At 36.9% G+C, this 25659-nt stretch overlaps 1 protein-coding gene across 1 annotated transcript in view; it reads right to left on the reverse strand.

Annotated features, from left to right (window-relative positions):
- Positions 1-1108: 1108 nt before the first annotated feature.
- The window catches only part of USF3 (upstream transcription factor family member 3), a 51647-nt gene continuing 27096 nt past the window's right edge, over positions 1109-25659 (reverse strand). The window contains exons 4-7 of the mRNA XM_051985310.1: positions 23636-23664; positions 18838-18920; positions 16819-16915; positions 1109-13275 (exon numbers count right to left, since the gene is read on the reverse strand). Of these exons, the coding sequence (XP_051841270.1) occupies positions 6851-13275; positions 16819-16915; positions 18838-18920; positions 23636-23664 (6634 nt within the window). The 3' untranslated portion in view covers positions 1109-6850. The remainder of the gene's footprint in view (positions 13276-16818; positions 16916-18837; positions 18921-23635; positions 23665-25659) is intronic.

Here is a 25659-nt window from a genome sequence, read left to right on the forward strand (position 1 = left end):
AAGTTTTAGGATTCGTGCCCCAAGGAAACCACCACCAAAGGGGAAGGAATCAAATGTGAATAATAGGGGAAAACAAAGGGGGAAAGCCGGAAATCACCAAAGCTCTCAAGAAGAAAAAAAGTCAGAGGACCTTAAATGTAAGCAGATAAATCAATCAATAGGGAAAATACAAACAGCAGAAAGAAAGATGGTAAGACACTTTAGAAAAGGTTGAGTTCAAGATGTCCAACAACCAGTTGGGGATGCTAGATTAGAAATCAGAAGAAAGGGCAAATCTCAGAATTATCTGCATATAAAAAGTAGAACATATAGAAGCTGATGGTACCATGTTATTACTGGGGAAATCTAAAAGAAAGATATCAGTTCAAAATTCCATTTTTAAAGATACATGGACCATCTAAAAAAAAAAATCTAATTCTGTTTCTCCAAATCTTAAGAGCAAAGATATTTGTAGCTAGTAGTTATGTGAAATCTATGACATCACTTTTTTATGTTATATGCACATTTTGTATTACTGCTAGAGCCCCTTTTGTACATATATAAGGAAAATATCTATTAAATTACCTACTACTGTGTGGCAGAACACTTTGCTAGGTGCTAGTTTAGCTAAATCATAAACTTTACTTTCCTGGAATAGAGATGGCTAAGAAAACAGAAATAAAATGGAAAATATAAGTATGCAATAGAATCATTTTTATAGGAATTGGACTAGAATAGAAAGCACACCAGTCTGGGTTTGAAGCTAGGCCTCCAACCCAGCTTTATCTTCAAATAGCTGGTATGACCTTGGGCCAGACCCAGTAACTTTCCAGGCTTCTGTTTCTTTAGGAGAACAGGTGGACTAGATGGTCTTTTAAGTTTTACAACTGTAAAATTCTGTTAACAGAATATAATGTTGCTCTTAATTTGCTACAGCATGTGGTTATCTCACCTTTGCTTTTATGACACGTTGTTGGCCTTATCTATGATTTATATGATGCCAGGCACACGTTATAACATGGTCTACAACAGCTTCCAAGAACAGAGTGTGATAAAATGCAGGGCCTGCCTATAAGTAAACTTCAAGGACAATTTCAGTTTGGGAGACAAAAGTAATCAGAATCAAAGAGACTTTACAATGCAAAAATGCAAAGTTTATTTTCTTAAATAAAATACTATATTCATATCTATACAAATAATTATTACAACCATTAAAGTGTTACATTTAACAATAAAAATTTCAAAACTTTAAACAAGAGCATGGTTTAGAATATTCACACCCTAATGCAATGTATCTATAAAAAGATGTCAAAATAAACAGGACACAATCTTATTTACAACTGTATGACGTTCCTGATATGATACATTTCTGTTCTGGATTCCATTACAAAAAGGAAACTAGAATTTCCATTAGAATTATAAATCAGGTAATTTACAATTATAAGACATGTTGCACAGCAGATTCTGCTGGCTTTGTATAGATACAAATAATTACACTATTGAAAGAAACGCATTTAATTTCTCTTCGTGACTGCCATGTAAGTAATCTTCTCAGGCAGTATATGTAAAAATCTGTGAAGATAATTATTATTTCTACCTCACTGTCCTCCACCCTGTTATCAAAATGAAATATTTTATGTGTGAAAAGTGGAAGTCAAGCCATTCTCCTTCACACTAAAAGAGCAGCAGCATCTTAAACAACACTGTATGGTCCCATCCTACTTGGAAAAGAAATAATTCAACTTCCCCTAAAGAGAATTCACCATAGTATAGTCCAGTGCCTTAATGACCCTACATAAGAAGAATGACTTATAAGACTTGAGGAAACAATGGGATCTTTAAAAGCAAAGTAGTGAAAACTTCAAGTTTCTAGGACACAGTCAAAAGTGTCCCATTATATAGAACAAAAGGATCTAGAAAATAAAGGCCACCTGTTTTGGAGTATGTGTTAAAACTATAAATGGAGATAGCCCTCCAAATTCTCCATTTGTAAGATCACATCATCTACAATGATACATTATACATTATGCAGTAATCCAAAAATGACATTTCCATATTATACAATTTATTTTTTTTTTAAAGTTTGATTAGTTGGATAAGATGTATCTGACTACTCCCACCTTCTTCACACAGGATCCATGGGCCACAGAAAGAGAAAGATCAATATTGATGGGGTTCTTTAAACCTAAAGCCACTAATTTGAAATGCCATCACAAACAAGTTCCCAGTTTAAAGTTTTGCAATTATTAACTGTTTCTGACAAGATCAGTATCAAAGATGGCTCAGTAAGATAAGGCAACAGTGAAAAACAAGAGCTGGACTTCTTTTGGTGGGGGGGGGAAGCACTCAATGATATGGTAGATATAACTTTGGCTGTTCCTTTGCTTTTTTTTTTTTTTGAATGACTGGGTGGGTGATATGTTCCAATATATAGAGGCACAGTTTCAGTTAAAGTGCAGTACTATCGCAAGAGGATACCGGTACAGAATTAGACATTGGAAAGATCTTCACTTTCTATAAATTTAACTGGATTGCCTCAGATTGATCTTGGAATCACCCTGCAAATAAGCTCCAGTATTCTTTCAGGATCCACATACGTTTAGAAGACAGAAAGGAAGGCATCCAAAAAAGGAAAATGGTTGTTTTAACTTTGGACAGGAAAGGGAAAGCAACATTCAATGGATGTCATGAAATTCATCAGAAATATTAAATCCAGTAGTCTCAAATGGCCATTGGATGTCACTGTTGCCCCCCAGAGCCACAGAGCCCTAATACATTTCAACTGGAGGCAAATATGAGATTTACCTGTGCTTGTAAATCAATAAACTCGAAAAAAGATTCCTAACTTTTTGGAATTGCATTCAAAAGCTGCTATTGAATTTGTGGCCTCCCTTCCCCACTTTTTCTACCCTTTGCTCTCCCTACTCAATTCTACTACCTCTAAAACAAATTTAATGCAAGGTGACACTTTTTAAAAAATGAAATCCATTTTAATTTGGTTTTGAGAATTTCTTTACAACCCTTTGAAATAACTGAGTCAAGTTGGTTCAACAAAACCAGATACTGGAAATCACTAATCTAGGAATATAGCACACCACTTCTATAAACTATCAGGCCAATGGCCTTTTCATGGCAAAAGAAAGCTTCATTCTGCTAAGAGAATGCCCAGGCTAACTGATTGCCATTCACATGACATGGAATGGTAAGGGAGGAAACATATGCATACCCATGTATCAGGACAGAAAGGGGAAAGATGGAAACATTTTTGGAGTTCCTGTTTTTGCCAATGTTTTAAACTGCACTCAAATTTCATTACATTATCACATTATTAAAGCTGGGTTTTAGTCTTACCCCCTTTATAACAACTAAGAAGGCATATGTAAATAGTTAAAATATTGAAGACAAATAGTAATTCCCTTAAAATGCATAATTGTTTTGTATATTTCAAGTAAGATGACTTAAAGAGTTAATTTTGGTTCCAGTTCAGCATAAGCATTGTTACATGACTGAGATTTGTTGGCAAAGGAATGTTTTGCCTTTCCCCAAACCCAGCTTCCAATTCTCTTTTTTTTCACAGTTCAGTTATATTACATTTTACAAAACAAATTCATCACTGACTTTTCACTCATTATTTTGAAAATTAGGGACAGGTCTCATACTTCCAAATATTCCAACAAAAAAGAAAAGCATAATCATCATAAAAGACCATCTTCCCTGCACCTTCATTAACTTGTTGTGTGACAAAGCCAAGGATGGTATCAAACATGAGTACTTTCATCTTTGACAATTACATAAAAATTACACACAAACCAAAATCTCAACTTTTCATTCCATTAAAAGGCAATTATACTTAAGAAAAATCAAATGTTTCAATGTTAATTTTTCTATCAGCAATTTCTAAACCAATACTGAAACAAAGACAAAAAAATCCATGAGTTAATGGATAATCATCTCCCTGGGCAACTACTGACTTGGAGTTAGTTAACCTTGAATAATAAAGAGATTATAAAATCATCTTCAGAATTGGGTTCAATCTCCAACTATGAATTAATAAACCAATTGTTAACTTATAATTTTTTTCCAGAAAAATAACCCATACATGTTTCCTTGCCCCCAAAATTTCAACAATTAGCTAATACCAAATCACTCATTATTACAGAATCAATTGCCAAAATTTGTATATCACATATTTAATACTGCTTCAATACATCACCATAGGCACTGATGTTTTAAATCCAAATAAGAACACGTATATTAATATATGTTAAATACACAATTTACTTTTAGATTTAAGCCCTCAATCAGAATGTTCCCCATAGAATCGAGATAAATGTAAGGACATAAACATAAGTAAAACAGCTCATAACAGGGAAAACCCCTCCCCTCCATTTGTGGTCACATCATTTTTGAGATAATTGGGGAAAGGACCGGCCTTGACCAAATAGATTTAGGGTCACTCAAAAATCAAAATAGCTACGTACCTAAAGCTAAATGTAATGCAAATAAATAAGTGCCTCTGGCCAGACCTGAGCTGAATAAAGCAATAAGCTTGTTAGAAGGTACTTGGGAACATTTATGGATTTTGAGGACTTTTTAGGAAAAAAAGCAGCTTAATTAGTTGCTCTTAAATTTATAACTATTCTGCTTATCTTTCAGGCTTTGAATAGTCCTAAATGATTGTAGAGAAGTGCATATATATTCACATGTAGTCTATATTTCAAAACCTGCTCACTTTTTGAATTGGCAAATGGAAGCTGTTAAGTTTGATTTTAAGGATTTATATCTGAAAATAAGTTCAAAAACATATCTTGTCCTCCTTCCTGTTAGTTTACTATATTCATCATCTATCCATTGCCCTTAAGTTCACACATACCCCAATCCATCCCTGTATTATGGAGAAAATATAGGATTGAGGAGATGGAAAATAATAGCTTGCGTTTAGGTAAGTTTACAGAAAGTTTCACAACCTTATCTCATTTAACTTTCACAACAACTACAACCTCCCTCATGTCCAGGAGGCTGCTTTCCCTTGTGGCAAAAGCAATTGAGTTTGGCCAGAGCAGCTAAAGAGGCACAAATGACCCTACTGATGAAAGAGTCTTTAGAAGAGGTATTAACAGGGATAAACTGCCCTGACCAAAACTTCAGATAATCTATTAAGGGGAGAAAAATATTCTGTAGAAGCTGTGGTCCTTTAGGTTTACCCCATTACCATAGCAGTGGGAATAATTTATCACAAGCCACTCCCCATCACCAATTCACTTTGTTGTAGCATTAAAATACCTGCTAAAAAGGCCAGGGAAATTATGAGGGAACATGGTAATTTCTTTGTTAATTAGCCATACTAAATTATGTTTCTGAAATAGGCATTTTTTTAATCCAATAAACTTTTTAAAAGCTTTTTCTCATTCCTTTAGCAGGTTCCAACCAATAGATTTTTACAGAGGCAAACCTATTAATTATCCAGGTTCTGCATATAAGCCTCTGTGTGTATGTACCTTTGTATGTATTTTCTTTCCAAATACAAAGATAATGGTCTTTCCAAATAAGGATTAAACTCCTTAACATCCACAGCAGGAAAAAAATAGTAAATTCCCAAAAGAGAATTCTGTGTAGTTCTACTGTGAAGTGCATCATTTTTTAGAGAAACCAAAAAGGGAAAGGGGTAGGCTATGAATCAATAAGGACAGATTGGACCTGTGATTTTAATCATATAAGGTACAAAGAGATGAGGTAACTCCCTCTTCCAGTGAGGATCAGTAACTTCAACAACTTATAGTCTTAAGAGAGTTGCCTAGAATACTGAGAGGTTAAATGACTTGTCAATGGTCATATAGTATATGTCAGAGGCGAAACCTGGAATCCAGATCCTCCTACTTTCAGAGCTGGCTCTCTATTTTTATGTAATGTGAAAATATTTCTCAAATGAGAAATGAAAAATTCAACCAATCATATGAAATTCAATATATTATCATTAACAAGAACTAATGATCAACAAATACAAAGGAAATTAGTTCAAACAGAATGATGAGCCTAATTAATCAAGCATTTACTGAGTATTTATGCCTTTATGGAATAGCACTACTTTACAAAAAGAAGGAAGAATAATTAGCAAATTCAAACATGGATTTTTTAAAAATCTATCTGGGAAAATTAGTGGCCCTTAGTCTCCTCTGGTGTAAATGAGAGGGTTGGTTTAGATACAAACTATAAGGTTCCTTCTAGCTCTAATTCTATTCTATTGCTGAGGCTAATAACATCTAAATAAAGGCTTTTGACTGCAGGAGTAAACATTTTTAAGTGTCTATTGAATTTGGCTCCCTGTTTTGAAATGCAAGACTTATGAAATCAAATTATTTTTAATTTCCTGGAGCTTTTATAAATCAAGGCAATAACATTTTTCTTAAACAAACCAATTATTGAGTGAGGAAGAAATTAATTAAGTACAATTCACATATTTGTTCATGGTTCTTTCATTATGGACATCAGCCAGAATTTGATCACTAGCCATAATGTTTTTACTATCTATGGATTATCTATAAAAATAGTTTTTGACAATGGGCTCCCTTTTACCCACTACCCAATACAGGGCTAACCTATGTCTAATATCAGTTGATTTATACCCAAGAAATAAAAAGCACTCTAATTGAAACTTGAGAAATCCACTGGGGGGAAAAGTCATAGTGCATTTCAAGATTAAGTGTAATTTCTTTCAATAAGTCACTTTTCTTTTTTGGATTATCTCTGTTGCTTCCCTATTGTGGATAACAGAAAATGAACTACACACACATGCACACATGAATATATACACACATAGATACATATAAACAAATATATAATCTCACCCATCACATTTAGTTTTTATCAGTGTTTAGACTGCTGAACTGCAATCATGACCTAGAATATGGCTTATGTTGTGGGCAGGTCTGTTTGAGGTCTGCTTGGAAGAGTCAGACGCTGAGGAATTTGCTATTGTAAGCAAAGGAGACATTGCTGAGCCATCAGGAAGAGCAGTGGCTATCTCTGGAAACAAAGATGTCATGTTAAAATTGGACAAGTGAGAGTTGGTCATGTGCATCGGTGGCATATCAGGGAGAAGAGGAAAACTTGGTTGAGCAAATCCAACAGGCCGGGGAGGAGATAATATTGTTCCAAATCGGTTATTTAAACCTCCACTGTTTACTTTTTCTGTGCTAGGATTTGAGAACATCTGATTGGGAAAATAAGGGATTGAAATATCATTGGACAGCGTAGGGTGAGCCGGTGAATAAGGTGGATAGAAAGAAGGCAATGTATTCTGGGGATCTACCGGGATGAGTGCTGGAGTCCTAGTGGCACTGGGCTGAGTAACCTGTGGAATGAAAGAAGTATTGGCATTTATTGGTGGATTCATACCACCCTCTGGAATAAATGGGAATCCAAAATTTTGGGACAAAGTGTGTTGATCTGGGGCCGCACTCTCATTAGACACTTGGGGACTATCAGGCATAAAACGAACAATACTTCCTCTCTTCTCTGTAGAGGATTGCTGACGTCCAATAATCATACTGCCACTGGTAGACAGAGGGAGGTGGGGAAGACTAGGATCAAAGACATTATTATGTCTTTGGTTTCCAGAACGATTCCTTTCAGCTTGACGGATTTTGGAACCACTACTGCTGTCCTGTAGGGGATGCCTTGATCTCTGGGTAACTGAAGAATTAGGTTGGCGAATTGAAGGAGGTCCTTGATCAGCACTCCCATGAGACACAGATGGATGAGGCAGACTTGGCCGTGCTACCCCATGAATATTAGTAGTAACTGGGGGATTCATGTGGCTTTTGGTTCCATGACTTTCAGTCATTCTCATGGGATTAGACTTTTGTACAGAAACATTGGGGCTTGTGTTTCGACCCTGAATATCCCCTGAGGAAGAAGAGCTTGAAAAAGGAATAGTCAAAGAACTGTTTCTGGTATTAATAGCACCCAAAGACATATCACAGCTTTCTCTATTCTGAGTTTCACTTTCTCTTCGAATATGGATGCTTTCGTGGGCCGGGGGACAATTATATTCAATTGTAGAAGATGGGCCACACTGTGTATTCCTCTGATGTTCTGAGATTGATCGTTGGCTCCCAATGACTTGATCACCAAGGTGAGGAGCAAGCAAACTCTGCATAAAGCTCTGGTGACAAGCATTTTCATTGTCTCTTGGAGGAATGGTGTTTCCAGCTGGAAGGCTCTGAACTGGTGGATAAGGTAATCTCTTTTGTCGGTCAATAGGTGGCCCATTATTTTGACTAATTCGAAAGGCCTGGGATTGCATGCCTCTCAGTGATGACACAGGGTTACCTATTTCATTATTTCTTGAGGACTGGACTTCAAAATTGCTCTGGGGCTGTTGGCTAGCTCCACTCGGTTTAAATGTCTGACAATCAGAAAGACGAACTTCTGAGGCAACTGTATGATCTACACGACTCTGCATATTATGAATGGCTAAACCCTTATTTCTTGGAACATCAAGGTAACTCCTCATTTCAAGCTGATCTGAAACCCTAGGACCCTGAATTGATATGCCCATTCTCTGCTCTGAATTAGATGAAGTTTTCCCAATGAGTGCCTCTGCAGAATAACTTGAAACTCTATTTCTTTCTGGCCTATGTGGCGTACAGGTCATATCTGAAGACCTCGTTACAATACTTGGCTGGGATACCATTTGTTGCTCTAACCCTCTAGGTGGCATAAGTCTTTGCATTGGATTGTGTGCAGTTACATGCTCAGAAGAAACTCCTGAACTTTGCTGCCTACTTCCAACATCTTGTTGCTGATGCATAATGTCTTGATTTAGATGGTTTTGTGGGTGGTTATGATGAGTTCGGCTTGTTGAAGGGTTCTCGCAGCTTTTTTCTGATTGGGAATTTCCAAAATGCTGCTGCATCTGTTGCTGCATCTGCTGATGGTGGGGGTGAGGTTGCCCACCCTTGGGTCGTGACTGGTCACTTCCATGATGCTTCTGCTGTAGGGAAAGTTGAGGGGCTTGAGTTCCCTGGACAAGATTCCTCTTCTTTTGCATTTGAACTTCCTGCTGTATAGTCCTCTGTTGATGCACACTATGAGACTGGGAATGAATGGAGCTGTCTGCATGAGGTACATGATGCTGCAGCTGGTATAAGTGATGTCTTTCTCTTAACTGCCCTGCTTGCTGTTGCTGCTTTAAGTATGGATGATTATTATGAAGGTGAGATATGCCTTGAGCAGGAGGTACATGTTGCTGCTGCAAGGGCTGCAAATGTTGACTTCCTGCCTGGCTTTGTTGCTGCTCAGTCATTGAAGGCTGTGAATTGCACTGAACTTCAGGTTGTCTCAAAGCAGATGTGACAAAGTTGTTGTTGGGTGGGAATAATCGAGAAAGGTCATCCACATGCCCTGGGTTGCTAACAGGTACCACTGAATTTGAAGAGTTAGGAGGGATTTGACCAACCATCATTTGAGTTTGATCAGCAATGTTGTCAGGTGTCCGGCTCATTAGAGACATACCTTCAAGTCTGAGGGATGCTGGCTGACAATGTTTTTGCCTTTTAGCTGTAGAAAGTAAAAGATCATCTTGAACAGGACGCTTGGCAGGATCCTTACGACTTTCATGACTTGATTTTAAGTGTGATTCTTGAATTTGTGAATTTGGTATGTTAGTCATGGTATTTAACTGGTCTTGAGAATATTCAGTCATTAGAGATGGTTCAGGAGGTTGAGTGGCATAGGAACTAGATGAAACTGAGAGATTCACTGTTGCAGGAATAGCTGGTTGCTCTGAGCAGCTAACTAAAGGATGGTTGATGCTACTCTGATGAATAAGATTATTAACACTTAAACTAGAAATGCTTGGTGACTGAGAAGTTGAAACCTGTATAGAAGCATGTGATGTTTCAGTTGACACTGAACAACTTGATTTTTCAAGAGATCTATCCACATTTGCTTGAACGGAATCCTGGGAACTAAATTCATTTGCTGTTGCTTCTACCTGTCCTGTAGTATTTTCCTTTGCTGCCTGGGTTTTGAAAGGCTGCTCTCCCTCTAAAGATGAAGCTTCAGATGGCTTGGAAGTAGTTTCCTGTATATCAGTCTGGACACCAACTCTTCCCTTCTCAAGGTTCTCTTGATCAAAAATAGCTCTTGCGGCAAGTGCTACTATATCAGTTTGTTCTGCAAAGGTACAACTGTCACATGTACTAGCTGATGTACTGTTGGTAACATCTTCTCTTGTGGTATCAGGAAGCATGGATGCAACCGAGAAACCACGACTACTCCCAGAGCTGGTTGACATGGGGGAATCTGTCTGCCTGCTGGCAAGCAAAGAGCTATTAATGGCCTCTTGATCAGGAATACAGGAATGATGCTGTGATAAATTCCCACCTTCACCATTCATTAGTAATAGCTCCTGTTTCTGAGGCAATTCAATACTTGATCCAACAATTTTAGAGTTCTCTGAAGGAAAGTTCGGATGGTCCACTTGAGCTGAAAGAGGGGTTTTCTGACCCTCTTTTTCCTTTGTAAGGTCAGAGAGCAATGCAGTCAAACCATGTCCCTTTAATAAGCTTGTGGCTTGCACTGCAGCTGACGAATCCTGTCTACATGGCTCAGAAATAATTTCCATTCCTGAAGCACCACTGGTACTTGTGGTGCTTTGGGTGGATGAGGATCCAGGAATCTGAGAAACCAAAATATGTGGATCACTTGGAGAGGGAATCAAGAGACTAGATGAAATACAGGACTTGGAAGAGTCTGATACCTCAGGACTAGTTGCTGGCTTACTTTGAGATCTTCCCGATTGCAAAGTGGACACAGAATCTCGAGGATCTGGTGAGGTCAAAACAAAATGTTCACTTGTAATGGGTTCTTGGGAGGGCGAATGTGACACCTCTAATGAATGAGACTCTGACACTACAGGTTCAGAATTGACACCCTCAAAGGAGTGAGAATCAGAGGCATTGACACTGTTTGCTTGAGATTCAGTAGCAGGAGTTAATGCCACAGGTAGGCTTTCTAGCAGCCCATCAGCACATGATTGCGGAGTTGATCCTTCTGTGTTGGCACAATCTAATTTCCCTGAATCCCTAGTGGGATTCACTGGGCATGCTGATTTGTTAGCTAGATGTTTTTTGGGGCCTGGCTTTTTGATCACTCTTTTTGATTTCACATTAGAAGGCAAACTAGCTAAAGCTTTCACTGGAGAAGTGTTCATATGATTAGCAGTGTTGGATAGAACTGTTGTGTTATCAGTAGTTAGAGGAGATGCTGCAGTAGTTGATAATGAAACACAGTTAACTGAGGTGACCCGACTAGTAGCAGCAGGTGGAGGATTGGCAGGCTGGCCGATAGCCAGTTGTACACAGCTTTGCCCAGCCATCTGTGAAATGCTTTGATTGAGGCTGGCCAAAGCACCAAATGTATTCAGGGCAACATTGGTATTTGGATCTTCGCTGGTGGTGGGTTGAATGATTTGCATAGGGGTTTGATTCGTAGCTCCTGATGAGGACATTACAGGCTGCAAAGCAAATAATTGTCCATTTAAAGAAATAGTCTGAGGCTGCTGTTGATTTGACATTGTAACAGAAAAAGTTTGTGTAGAATTAGATGATGATGATGAAGGCCTCGGTAATATATGGACGAGGTGTTTTCCTCCAAATGTCTGTGGAGCCGAAACATTTTGCACTGAATTATTAGACACTACTACAGGATTGGCTCCATTAACAGAGACACGAACAGAACCAGGAGGTGGAGCAGAGAGAAGTGGCAAAGAATTCTGATTAGCTGCCTGTATAATCACTATCTGTTGACCAACTGTTTGATTGGGAACTTCGGCTCTCATAACTCCTGGGCACGGTGTGGTACTGGGTGGCTGAAGAATGATAACATTCTGATTAGCTGAACCTGCATTAACAGCTGACCCAACTGGCTGAGCCATCTGAATTACTTGCATTGTTGAATTATATGGAAGGATATTTGTGGGAGGTTGAGTTTTAATTGGTGGTTGAGCAATTAGTGGCTGCATAGGTAAAGATGGACAAGAAGGCAAAGTCACAACTACTTGCTCAACCTGCTGCCCATCTGAAGGATATGAGCCATTCAAGCCATTCAAGACACATGTAGCCATGTGTCTATTGTGGTTGGTAGCTGAAGTACTATTGCCCGGCTCATTTAATATTGGGGTGACAACAGTGGATGGTGTCTGGCTTAATGGCTGAACAGTGTTTCCCGCTAGTTGCAATGTAGTCCATGTTGTCTGTGTGTTTCCAGATGAGGGGATGCGAGTAAGGCTGCTTATGTTTTTCAAATCAGAAGCATTAACACTTGAAGAAGGCAAAGAGCAAGAAAGAGACCAACCACTGTCTAAATGGCTTGCAGAGACTGTGCTTATAGCAGTTGTAGCCTTGACTGCTAGAGCCACAGAAGGTGGCTCTACACCAGCACTGCTTGTTAAATCTGTGTTCTTACTAATGTTCACTGGAGAGGAATTCCTAGGGACTGAAGGTCTCAGAGGTTGGGAGCAAGCTGTATCAGCAACTGGTACCACAAAGTTGTCCTGACAATCACTTCTAAAATCCTGTAAGCTTAGACAGGATTTGTTTCCAGGTTGCACTTGAAAGGAAAGTATGGAAGTGCTGGGGGGAATGCTGGTAGCACAGGACACGGGTCTCTTGGGTAACTTGGGGCTCTCTTGTCCATTTTTGCTTTCAGAAGCATTCTGCCCACTTAGTGGCATACTTGATGAACTTTGTTGGTTGGGTTCAGATCCAGATGGAACAGTAATCTGCGAGCTGTTAGAACTAAGCACACTTGACTCATTTTCTGAGGTGGAAATGTCAAGAATGTTCTGAGCAGGAATGGTAGCAGGAAGACAAAGGGGAACAGACTGATTAGCAGTCAAGGAAGAAACTGGAGTCTGATGCCATGGCTTATTTTCAGGGGGATAAACTCCAGAAAGGGACACAGGAGTCACCAGATTGCAAGACCTTTGAACTGGCACAACATTAGCTGTCTGTTTTTGTAAATTATGACCAACATTAAATGTAATTCCCTGAACAGCTGTCGCTTGGTTGTTTCCACCAGGTTGACTTCCATTTGAATACACAATGATGTTCTTCTGAATCTGGTCACTAGGAATAACAACAGAAACTTTGGCATTTTTGAGATTTCCTTTCCAATGGATTGTAGGATCATCATACAGGCAAATGTCATTTGCTTTCAGTAATTCAATGTATCGACCATTTTCCCTTTGGGTTTCTTCAAGCTGTTTCCGTAGTTTTTTAATTTCTTCAGCTACAAAATTTTAAAAAAATTATAAGAATAAATTATGAATGTCAATTTAGGATAATCTTAGGAATACAAATTACAATTTAGTAAAACTGCCAATGTGAATTGTTCTGAATTCCTACTACAGTACTGGGAATCTTAAGTTCTCTTCTTATATAAATTAGAGGGCTAGATTTGTCCAGCAGAGGACTAGGATCCAACTCAGCCTCTGCCACTTATTACTTGCCACAGAACTTTTAGGAGGCTGTATTTCTTCACCTATAAAATGAGGACATTGAATGAGATGAGCATATAAGGTTCCTTCCAGCTCTAAATCTATGTTCCTATGATCCTACCATGGGCAAATACAAGGCAAGTCACTTACCACTTCAGAAAAATGCCAATTTCTCTTAGTCTGCCTCTGTGAGGCTTAATTTTTGACAAGAAAACAACTTGTCACAGTTTAGAGGCTATCATTATGGCTTAATTTGCTCTAGGTTCAAATTCTGCTTAATACTTCATAACTGTATGAAGAGGAACAAGTCACTTGACCTCTCTGAGTTTCAGTACCTACATCTGAAAATAGTAATAATGACACTTCACTCATAGTTGTAAGGAAGCTAAAAGCAAACATTGGTTACAAAGAATTCTGCAAACTTGAAAGTGCTATAGGTTAGCTATTATGTTTATATCTGCTCTATGAAATTTTCTTGGTAATATTTTCCCCAATATATTTAAAATAACTTTTAACATTCATTTTTACAAAATTCTGAATTCTTAATTTTTCTCTCTTCCTTCCTCCCCTCTTCTTGTAAGTCCTTTCCCCTGTTTTGTGATCTTTTGGGGACACAAAACAATTACTGGCATAGCTGTGTTCATTGGATTTCAATACTCGTTTCTACACAGATGATTCCTGAATCTCAATGTCTATCTGTATCTTTCTTTCTATGTCTGTCTGTCTGTCTCTCCTTCACCTTTCTATCCCCCAGCCCTAATCTCTCTCTTGACATGATCATCTATTTCACATATATGCAATTATCCCCAATTCTTTCTCCCCTCATCCTCCTTATCTAATCAATTACTAAGACTTAAAGCTTCTACTGCCCTCCTATCTCTTACAATTGTCTCCATTTCTTTAACAATATCTCAGTACTCTCAGCCTCTCTCTGCCAATATCTCAGGCTCTCACCATCTTAGGCTATTTAATAACCTCCTACTTGGTCTCTTTCTTTCTAATTTCCCTCCTCTTCAAACAATCTTCCATAAAGCTATTGTTCAATGGAAATCATACAAATTCCTTAGCCTGGCATTTAAAGTTCTACCTTCTTTTTTCATCTTCTTTCACATAATTTCCCTTGACACAATCTAGAATCTAGTCAAATTATAATAGGAACTGCTTCCTGATCAAAACCTTGATGTATCTACACATACTTGGCACTGATTCCCCCACTACCACCTCCTTCCCTCTCTCCCTCTCTATTTCTGTCACTCTCTCTATTTCTCTCTCCATCTCTGTCTCTGTCTCTCTCTGTTTCTCTTTCTCTCTCTCTTTGAAGCCTTGTCTTTGAGACAAAAATATTGTAGTCTCAGAGCCTAATCCAATACCTTATACACAACAGGCATTTAGTAATCGTTTGCTCAACTGAATTTTCTGATTACTAAAGTAATGTTTTTGGAATTAAAAATAAAATGGTCCTTGGTACTGAAGAGTTTAATTCTTTAGGATTGGTGCAGTTAAGTAAATACAAGGTCAATTGAGGAGTGAGAAAAAGAAATAACTTATAAGGAATACAGATAAGGCTCTTTTAAGGAAGTGGCACCTCAGCTGAGTCTCAAAGACAAGGCTGGTTAAGTAGGTAATAGTATTTATTACTGTTAAATATACTGTAAATCAATTTGAAAACACTTCTCTTTAGCAGTAACCAGCACAAAAAAAAAAAAGAAAGCTACATAGTATTAGAGAAATTTTCACTAACTGCCCATAAGGAGTCAATATATGGATATTTATGGAAGTTTAATTGGTTTCTGGCTGACAACATAGGCATACATTAAGATATAATCGTAATCAAGGGCTTCTCTTCCTTGTTTCTACCTCTATCTTTATCACATACTATACTAACTTTGATGATTTTCCACCTTTATATATACATCAAATGAAATTCCTAGAGTGTGTGTTGTATATATAGCTAAAAGGAGATATCCCAGTGAAGGGATAATAGACAACCTAACTGCTGAACTGGTATACATGAAACAGTAAAAGAACCAAAAAAGTTATTCTAATATCCTAGTCCATTGCACAAATGCTATATAGAAGACTTACAAAAAGAAAGGAATAAATTGTTAATCAAATTAAAAATGGAATATGAAATATAAGCAAAATGTTTTGCTGTTTGTAAAATGTGCATAACTATATTTACTATCTTACAGGGTTGGTGCAAAGATAGACACTTTGTAAACTGGAAGGTTCCATGTAAATTCTACCTTTTATAGATGATTGGTTTGCTGGAAGAACTTAAAAAAAAAAAAAAAAAAAAAGGCAACACCACCACTACATTTGATACTTCCTATTCACCACTTCACAATTGACCTCTTGTAAATTTGGAGTTTGATCTCACTTTCCTGTAGGAGAGTTACTAAAACTTGTTTAAAAGTCCAACATCACATTTACCACAATGGATAAATTTTCCTTCCTGTTCCCACCAAAATTGATAGCTGGCCAACTGGACTGTTTGCAACCACATCAGGCTTCCTTTTTGTTCTCATCAAAGCTACAAATGCAGATCCAATCTACTTATCTGCCAGGTTAATCTTCCCATTTCTAGGCAAGTTGTTTTAGCAATCATTAAAATTTTTTTTTTCTCTGTGGAAAAATTGAAATTGTTTTGTAATAGTAAAAATCACCTCTATTTCAAAAACCAGAAAGTATCACATTTTTTATAAACACAATAATTACATCATTTAATAAGTTCCTTCCACTGACACAGATAGCAACATAATTTTTTTATGCTCTTATAGATGGTTTCCATGAGTTACTATAACCCAAAAAAGACATCCCTTGTGGATATCCCTTTTGATAAGGAGCCGAATCACACTTTGTGATGTTGGTCTTTTAAGAATCACATAACCCACGGTCAGGCTCAAATTTGAAGCTTTTGCAAATTGTATAAGTATAAAAATGGGCAGGTAGAGCTTGGGCTCTGCTAGTGTGGTCTCCAAAAACTGCTGGCCATTTCTACAGCATCACAAGGTATCAGTTATTTCTGTCCTTAAGAGTCATGTGAGGAGATATGAGTAGGCAGAGTCATAATAACTGATCTTGGTTTCAACTTAAACTAAGCAGAATCTGTCCTACAACCTTCTGGAATTGCCCTAACTGGAAGATATACAATAATAAGAAGAAATAAGTATTCCTAGTTTATTACTATTTAAGAAAATTTGCAAAAACCTGGAGAATATTCAGTACCCATCTGATTATATAAAAATGATGAAACCGTGATAGGTATAAAGTGGAAAAGAGGTGAAAATTATTGGCTGAATGTATATACATTTGAAAGAAATGTATATATTTACCTTGTTCATGGTTTCCTCCATTAAGTAAGAGTTCATCATTTTGCCTTTTTAATTCTGTTATGTACTTAAAGGCTTGATCCAGGATCATGTTCTTGCTCTGCCAGAGAAACCCAAATTTAAAAAAATTGTCACAAAAAAATACCAGTAAATGTTAAGAAATAGTCACAAAATTCTAAAAGTAGGCTTACATTTGTTCTAAACAAGCATGTCAGAAACTGCAGTCTATTCTTAGCTTTAAAACAATGCCATCTTCAAACACGTTTCATGTTGTTCTATCTGTGTAACCACCATTATAAATTTATTATCCAACACACTAAAAAAAAATTTTCTCTAAAGAAAGTTAGTGTCAAACCCTAACTTTCTCTATGCCTAGATTATCTCAGGACAATTATGTCTTACATCAAAATATCTTGAAGTGTTGAGATACTCTGATATTCAACACTTCAACGCCATTACAAAAACCTCTCCATAAGAATAACTATGTCTTTTTTTTATCTTTATATCCCAAAGGCTTAACACAATATATAGTACATAGTAGGTGATTCGTAATCATTAAAGACTTCACAACGTGGTAGAAAAAACACTGAGCACCATCAGACTGTAAAGTTTTAAGTTCTGACTCAGATAAATCAGATAAGTGATTTTGGACAAATTATCTAGCTTCACTGGGCTCCAATTTCATTATTTGTGAAAAAGAAAAAAAAAAGCAGTAATATCTGTAATATGGTCTCAGTGAAGTTTTAAGTAATTAAAACTACTAAGCTTAAAAATGCACCAAGACTTTTGTGATACCCTGATTATTTATCTTTTTTTTTTTTGAGGGGGGAGGGGAGGGTGAGGCAATTGGGATTATGTGACTTGCCCAGGGCCAAGTATATCTAGTGAGTGTTAAGTGTCTGAGGCTGGATTTGAACTCAGGTCCACCTGAAAACAGGGCCAGCACTCTATCTACTGCACCATCTAGCTGCCTCCCCTGTATTATTTATTTCGAAGTGATTGTGATGATCTAATGCAATAATGTATTCAAATGTTACATAAGTGAAAAGCACTTTCCTATTACTGCCCTAGCTCACTTATAGTAGAGTCTTGGACTTTAGGAAAATGTATGACACAGTAAGTACTCAAGGGTAAAGAGGGATTTTTCTTAACTCAAGCCAAGTACACTAAAATTTTAATAATTAGCCCTAGCAGAGATTTGCTATATAATCCTAAGCAATCCTTTTAATATAAAATGGGGAAAATCATGCTATTTTATTTTACAAGGCTGCTATGCAAATAGGCGCACAAACAATTAATGAAGTTTACCTGCCAATGCCCTCTGGTTGACTGCCCACAAGTTTCTACATCACAAATAAGTTTGCAAGAACTGTCTGCATGTAGCAGTAGTGAAGAGTCCAAAATGGAGAAAAGGAGTCATCTGGAAGGCATCTACAGCTCTTCTCCATAATGATTCCAGAATTTTATCCACTCTTGCTTTCAGGTGCCAAAGACTGGGTTCCATTTGGAATTTAGAGGAATGGGGGTGGGAAGGGAGAGAGAAGCGGGGCCATAGTTCCTCCCTTGCACCTGTCCTTGGGGACAGCCAAGAGGTGAATACCTAGACCAGGACCTGACAGGACAGAAACCATATGAGGGAGCTTTCAACAAATTCACTGTGTATTTTGTAGAGAAAAAAAGGAATGAGAACATATTGCTTTCTCTCGAACATATTTAGGGAGACAATATATACATCAAACAACTAAAAACAATTGTCAACAATGTGTACAAGTTCAAATTAATAGAAGACAAAGTATTTAGGTGGTGAAGAAGGGCACAGTCATGAAAATTAGTTAACAAGACAAAATTCTGGGTGTTTTGTTTCTATAAGTGGTAAAGAATAATCACAACTACTCAAATATCTCAAACATCATGATCTTTAAGAGAGGAGAACCTATTCTAATGATAAGAAACGGTCCAAAGTGTAAAGGAACAATTGAAGCATTTCCTGAGCAATGAATGTAAGCATAAGTGACTGTTTACCTGCTTCAGTGCAGGTGAACATGGTACAAGTTCTCCGATTCGGTTGATTCCCGCATTAATTTTCTTCTTTCGATGTCTCTCCACTAAACAGAAAGAAAGGTAACCACAGAACTAATGAAATGTCACATCTATTCAACATATAAGTACTGTCTAACCTTATTTCCTATCTAGATAAGGAAATTTTGAAGAAATGACTATTAAGACATGTTTGTACTAGTCAAAGATTTATAAAAAGTTTTTCTGTCATTTTGAGCTTATGAAATAGGTAGTAACAAGTATGATTATCCCCAATTTTTTTTTTATACCCATGAGAAAACTGGGGCTTTGGGAGATTAATTAGCAGAGCTGCCGAGAGCCACCCAATTAGTATCAGTCAGAATGCAAACCCAAGTCTCTGAAATTCAAGTCTGGTATTCTTAATACTATCCACACAAAAGGCATTCTTGAACAGGCACTAGTTGGGATATAGTCTCTTTAAACTCTTTTAAAGAGTATGTGTTGGATAAACAGAAGAACAGCTATCTTTTTTTATGTGATCTTTAAGAAAATCATGCATATCAAGGCATAATAGAAGTCTGAAATGACAAATAAAAATTACAAAAAGAAAGAATGGTTGTGTTGATATTCTACATTCACTAGTCTATTTATTATGTGGCATTTTCTTTCAAAACTAACAATTAATAAACACCTTAACAAATGATGACTCTCAGGAGCCCATAATCAAAGCAAGACATCAGGAACTTATACAGCTTTAGAAACTGTGTAACTTTACACAAGGAACACAAACTTTAAAACCTCTTTACTGTTAGCTGCCATGCTAGACATAACAACCTGGTTAAAAAAGATATTTAACTAGACAGCCAATTAAGTGGAAGAATGCTTATTGCACATGGCTTAAACCAACCAAATGATTTCTGCTTCTAGAATTGTCCCTTCTCCATGAGATCAGTATTGCCTGCCCACTTTAGGCCTGTAGAATTCTCATCACTTCTATATAAAATTCTGTGGTGTTATTTCTGTAACTGATTTAAGAAACCATCATATGAGAATACAGCAAAATCTGGCTGTCCAAGATTGGAGGAAAATATACAATACTCATTCCTATATGATAATGAAAACCGTGAATTTCTTTAATTGCATGAAAATTTAGATAAGTAACATCACAAATATCAGTTTTTGTCAACACCTTAAATAAAATCTACCTCTTTAGTAATAATGTTTCTAAGAACTTCTAAGTCTGAGAGGCTACACCAGGAAAGCAGACACCAATCCAGCTAAATGGAAGGAAAAAGTCAATGAAGTCAGTGAAGTCAGAGAACTCTAACAATGAATCAAGAAAATATGGATCCTATCATAACAGGTAACTGTGTCTGTCTTACAGTAGATATCTTTGTTGCCTCCTGATCTATAGTTGAGAACATCAAGCTATTAACTAGCCTCTAATAACTTCCCCATAATAAGTTGCTATTAGAGTAAGGCAGCTCCACAGTATCCCTACCAACTGGAATAAATTTACATAGTTGGAAATCAAAGCAACACAATATAAATGAAGCATTCTCTTGATTTTTCCCTGAATTCCCTGGCAATGGATGTACAGAAGATATTTAGGAAAAGATTTTTTTTTAAGGGATAAGGATAAGAACTAGACAACAATTTCGATAGTGCAGGGAACTCCCATTTGAGGAAAACTCCCTCTAAGAAAGTAGGTTGGCATCCAACTCTGACCTCTCACTTGCAGTTTCCTATTTCCAATTGCTTATTGGACATTCTGATCTAAAAACTCAACTGTTGAAAAACTGAACTTTTCAGAAAAGCCTAGAAAGACTTACATTAATTGATGCTAAGTGAGGTGAGTAGAACCAAAAGAACATTGTACAGAGCAACAGGAAGATTATGTGATGATAGATTCTGATGGATTGTGGCTCTTTTCAACAATGAGCTGACTTGGGCCAATTCCAACAGAATTATGATGGTGAGAGCCATCTGCATCCTGAGAGGGGATTATGGAGATTGAATGTGGATCACAGAATAACATTTTCACCTTTTGTTGTTGTTTGCTTGTTTCTTTTTTTTTATTCTCATTTTTTCCCTTTTGATCTGATTTTTCTTGCACAGTATGATAAAGGTGGAAATATGTTTAGAAGAACTGTACATGTTTACCTTATACTGGGATTACTTGCTGTCCAGAGGACGGGAGGAAAGAGGGAGGAAGGGAGAAAAATTTGGAACACAAGATTTTGCAAGAGTCAATGTTGAAAACTATCTTTGCATGTACTATGGAAAGATAAAAAGCTATTAAAAGAAAGAAAAGAAAGAAAAAAAGAAAACCAAACTCATCTTTCTCCCAAAACCCTCCTTTCTTCCAAACTTCCCTTTTACCACTACCCTGCTCCTAGTTACAAAGGCTCACAATTTGGCTATTACCCTCAGCTCTTTACTCTCACCCTCTCATCATCAGTTACCAATTCAAAATCCTTTGAATTCTCTCCCCTGATGCTCCCACTATGCTGGCTCAGGATTTCATCCTCTCAAATAGCATGCTGACTGTTCTTCTCACTTCAAGTCTCTCTTCATTCCATGCCATCCTCCATTCAGTTGGCAAGGTGAACTGCCACGTTGAGGATGCTTTTTCAACTTTGCTAGGTGGCAAGGTGAGCAGAGTGCTATCAGGAGGAAGACCTGACTTTAAATCTGATCTCCAACACTAGCTATGTAATTCTGGGCAAGTCACTTAATGTAGTTGCCTCAATTTCCTCAACTATAAAATGGGAATAATGACAAAATCTATCTCCCAGGGTAATGGTGAGCATCAAATGGAACAATACTTGTAAATTACTTAACACAATGTCTAATACACAGGAGATGCTTAGTTTCCAGAGATGCCCATACAGATTATGAATTTGACACGTACATTTCCAGAGCCACTTCAGTGTCTGGGAGGTTGCAAATAGACGCATGGGAGACAAGAGCTATTAGGTGATCCACCAAAACTGAAGGTCTGTAGAGCCATGGGGCTAACCTCATTGTTCAATGGCTGGGAAACCTGGACAGTTTACCAGCACCATGCTAGGAAATGAGTTGCTTCTATCTGAAGTGTCTTAGGAAGATACTGAAGATCACCAGGCAAGATCAGGTACAGACCCTGAGATCTCTCCTGAGCTGAACTGCCAAGCACTCAGCCCCTGCTGCAGTGCGCACAACAGACATGGGCTGGCCACAGGCCCAAATGCCAAATGTACCTACAATTCAGAGAACTCCCAGAAAGATCAGAAAAAACTGGACAAGGACCCTCTCAAGGTCTCTCTCTAAAGAAATTCAGTATCAATTCTAAGACACTGGAGATCCCAGCCCAGGACTGCCCGACATGACATGCCCAATCAAAGAAGGTGCTGTTATCTGTGAGCAAAACACAGAGGAAACATGAGGTGCGCAAATCTGGAGACATCTCCTCCCTATTGTTCAAATAGACCACTTGGGCCAGACATGCGGGAGAGCCTTCTGAGCTTGTAATGGTTTGATCAACCACAGCTGAACATACAAAATGCTGACTCCAACATCATACATCTTTGAGTACAAAGGAAAAACAATTACAGAGATTATACAAGTGCTTATTCCTTCTCCCACTTCATAACATGCAGGTCTGACCCTATTTAAAAGATTCCACTGGCTTCTTATGAGCTAGAAAATCCTTTATTTAGTGTTAATGTATCCATATATATATATATATTGTATGTATACAGTTGTTTTAATGTTACTTGCCCCCTTAAAGGCAGAGACTATCTTTGGCCTTTCTTTGTATTCCCAGAGATTAGCACAGTACTTGACACACAGAAGGTGTTCAATAAATCCTTGCTGGCTCACTGATTAGAGATGCTGGAGGCACTAAAATATTAAGTCACAGAACCAGGAGAGGACTTAGACCCTGGTTTTCTGGTTTCAACGTTGGTTCTCTATCTACCACACATTCTTTTTTTTTTTTTTTTTTTTTGATGAAGATGAAGGGAAATAATGAGCGATCTTTATTTCTCTCCCTAGCCTCTAGTTTCAAACATTGTTGTTGTTGTTGTTTTTAAGCAATAACAGAACATATAATTGAAGTCCAAAGTCTTTAACACTAAAGATATTTCTCTGCTTGGAGAGGAGTAATCTCCTATTGGGCTATTCACACATTTCCCTATAACAGTAGGGTTTTCCTGGGTCTTCAATGGAATGATGAGAGGACCCTTAAGAAAAAAAAAGTTTCTTCTGGCTCTGTACAATGATATAAATAAAGGGTTACTTAGCTTAGCTTGAAACATTTTAAGTATAAGCACAATAAACTCAGAAATCTCCATTTAAGATCTAAAGAAATCTTTAAGGTATACATTTTGTAAAACTCTTTTCCCTCCATATATATATATATATATATATGTAGGCCTTTCAATTACTGTGGGATTTTTTCAATTGATGCTATTCATCTAAGTCATTGGAAATGAAGGATTGCAGGGCTTCATGAGCCTTCGGATTTCAGTATTTAAAGAAATAGTGAATCAGAAATAGGTTAAGCACTTCAACACTTGACACTTTAAAGTCATTTATAATAGTTGTTATAAAGGAACATCTTCTAATAATTTAATTATTATAAGGGGTTTATTATAGATCTCTCATAATAACTAAATAAAGTAAAATTGTACTTTTTTTATGATTAAATGAATAATTCTCCTAGATTTCAGAGTATAAAAACTTGCCTTCCAAACTCAATAACTTGATTCAGAGGATGAAAATAACAAATATAAAAGTGCAACTCTTATATTCTTACCTGCATTGTGTGTCTCCCGGTTTTTCTTTCTGTAAGAAAAAATATAAAATAGGGTTGCATATAAATAATAGGCAAAGATTTTTAGCAAATCACATAAATAAACATCTGATTTGTCAAGTAAGGAACAAGTCAAAATGAAGATAAATTTCTTTCCAAAGAGTAGATATTTCAAAATGAAATATATGTCACAATGTTGTGGGAAGGGGGAGGGATTCTCATGCCCCAAAAATTCACAGGAATTGAGGGATTTCTCATAAATTCATAATGTCTGTTCTTAGGGTAAGCCTTAGGCAAGAATGAGTGTATTCATGTGTGTATAAGCATCTAACCTTTTGGGGGGCTGAGGTGGGAGGGGAATGAGGAGGAATAGGATGCACACAAGTGACAAGAGCACAATAGAAACAACCAATTTATGTGCCACTCATAAAAGATCCTTATGTCTCCTCAACATCAATATCACAAGTTACCATTCTATGTTTGAAGCCGAATAACTTAAGGACTAGATTCCTCCTTTTGCTATACAATATATATATTATTATATTATAATATATAATGTAATACACATAATTATATATTATAATATAATAATAATATAATAAACACATCTTGCTAGTTGATCAAAAAAGAGAAAAATAATAGTAACATCATCTCTGTCTTAATTCTAGGCAGAAAAATGGCACAGGGGGCTCAAAGCCAAAAAAGGTCTAAGAAAAATATGCTAAAGAAGCAAAAATTGGCTGCAATAAGATAAAATATCTATATAAACTATTTAAATCAGCACATGTTGCCTCAGAAGTAAAAAGAAATCAGACAAACAGCTTGTTCTATGCATAAGTAAAGACTTAAAAATTAAACATGAGATATAGTACTGTTATACTAATGTTCACTATCATTTGATACAAAAACAAGGCTATGAATAAAAATAAAGTAGGTAAAAATATGGCCATCTATCCATTTTTGTTATTCCACTTGTGTTCATAAAAATTTCAAAAGAAAAATAATGGTTTTCATGTCATCAAAACTAACAGTTTCACGTTATAAAAATCAACATCTACATGAGAATTCTAAAATAATCTATATTTCCCCTAAACTGGACTTTCCTGCTTTTCTGTCCCAAGTGATCTCAATCTGATTCTAAGGATTCAATTATCACTCATATGTAGATGGCAATCAAATCAACAAATCAATTGTGATCTCCCTCTCAAATCCTAGTCCTGGAACTATTTTCGGGATATTTCCACCTAGAAATTTCATCGGCATCTCAAACTCAGCATGTTCAAAACTAAATCTATCATCTTCCTGAAAATTCCTTCCTTGAAGTGTCCAGGTTCAAAATCTCAGGGCCAACCCCCATACCCAATCTTGCCAAGTGCTGCTGGTTCTACTGTGATACTTTTTTCTGCTTTTCGTCACTCACATGGCCCCCTAAATAGGTCAGGCTCTTTGACTCCTTTGCCTGAGTTTGCTCAAGTTGCTCTGGGGCTCAAAAACCTTCAGTGGCTCTCTATTTCTTTTAGAATAAAAACCAAACTCTCCTGTTTGATCTCTCAGGCTCTCTACGACCTATTTTTTTAGTCCTTAGTTTAGGATACATCACTTCACAAATCTGTATTATAGTCAAACTGGAAGACTACTATGTTCCCTGAACTAGACCTTCCTTCTGTCTCTCCTCCCCCATGTATTTACACAAACTATCTATCTCCCATGCTGGTGATGTGCTCTCTCCTAATCTTTCTCTCTGAAATCTTATCTTTAGTCAAAGTTTAGTTGAGGTGCAATCTTCTTTATGAAACTTTCTCTGCCACCTCTAAATGTTAGTATTCTCTATTATTTAATATTATTCTCCATTACTCAATGTTTACTTATTTTTGTGCACATTATAAAATTTCTTTAAAAAGGTAAGTTCTTTCAATATGAGCTGTCTTGCTTTTGTCTTTGTCACTAGTACCTAGCACAGAGCAAACTGAATTAATTAAAAAATTAAATGAAAACTTAAGCAAATATTTGCAATTAAGCAAAAGTTA

This window comes from Antechinus flavipes, chromosome 3, assembly GCF_016432865.1.
Source record: "Antechinus flavipes isolate AdamAnt ecotype Samford, QLD, Australia chromosome 3, AdamAnt_v2, whole genome shotgun sequence".
Taxonomy (NCBI): Eukaryota; Metazoa; Chordata; class Mammalia; order Dasyuromorphia; family Dasyuridae; genus Antechinus; species Antechinus flavipes.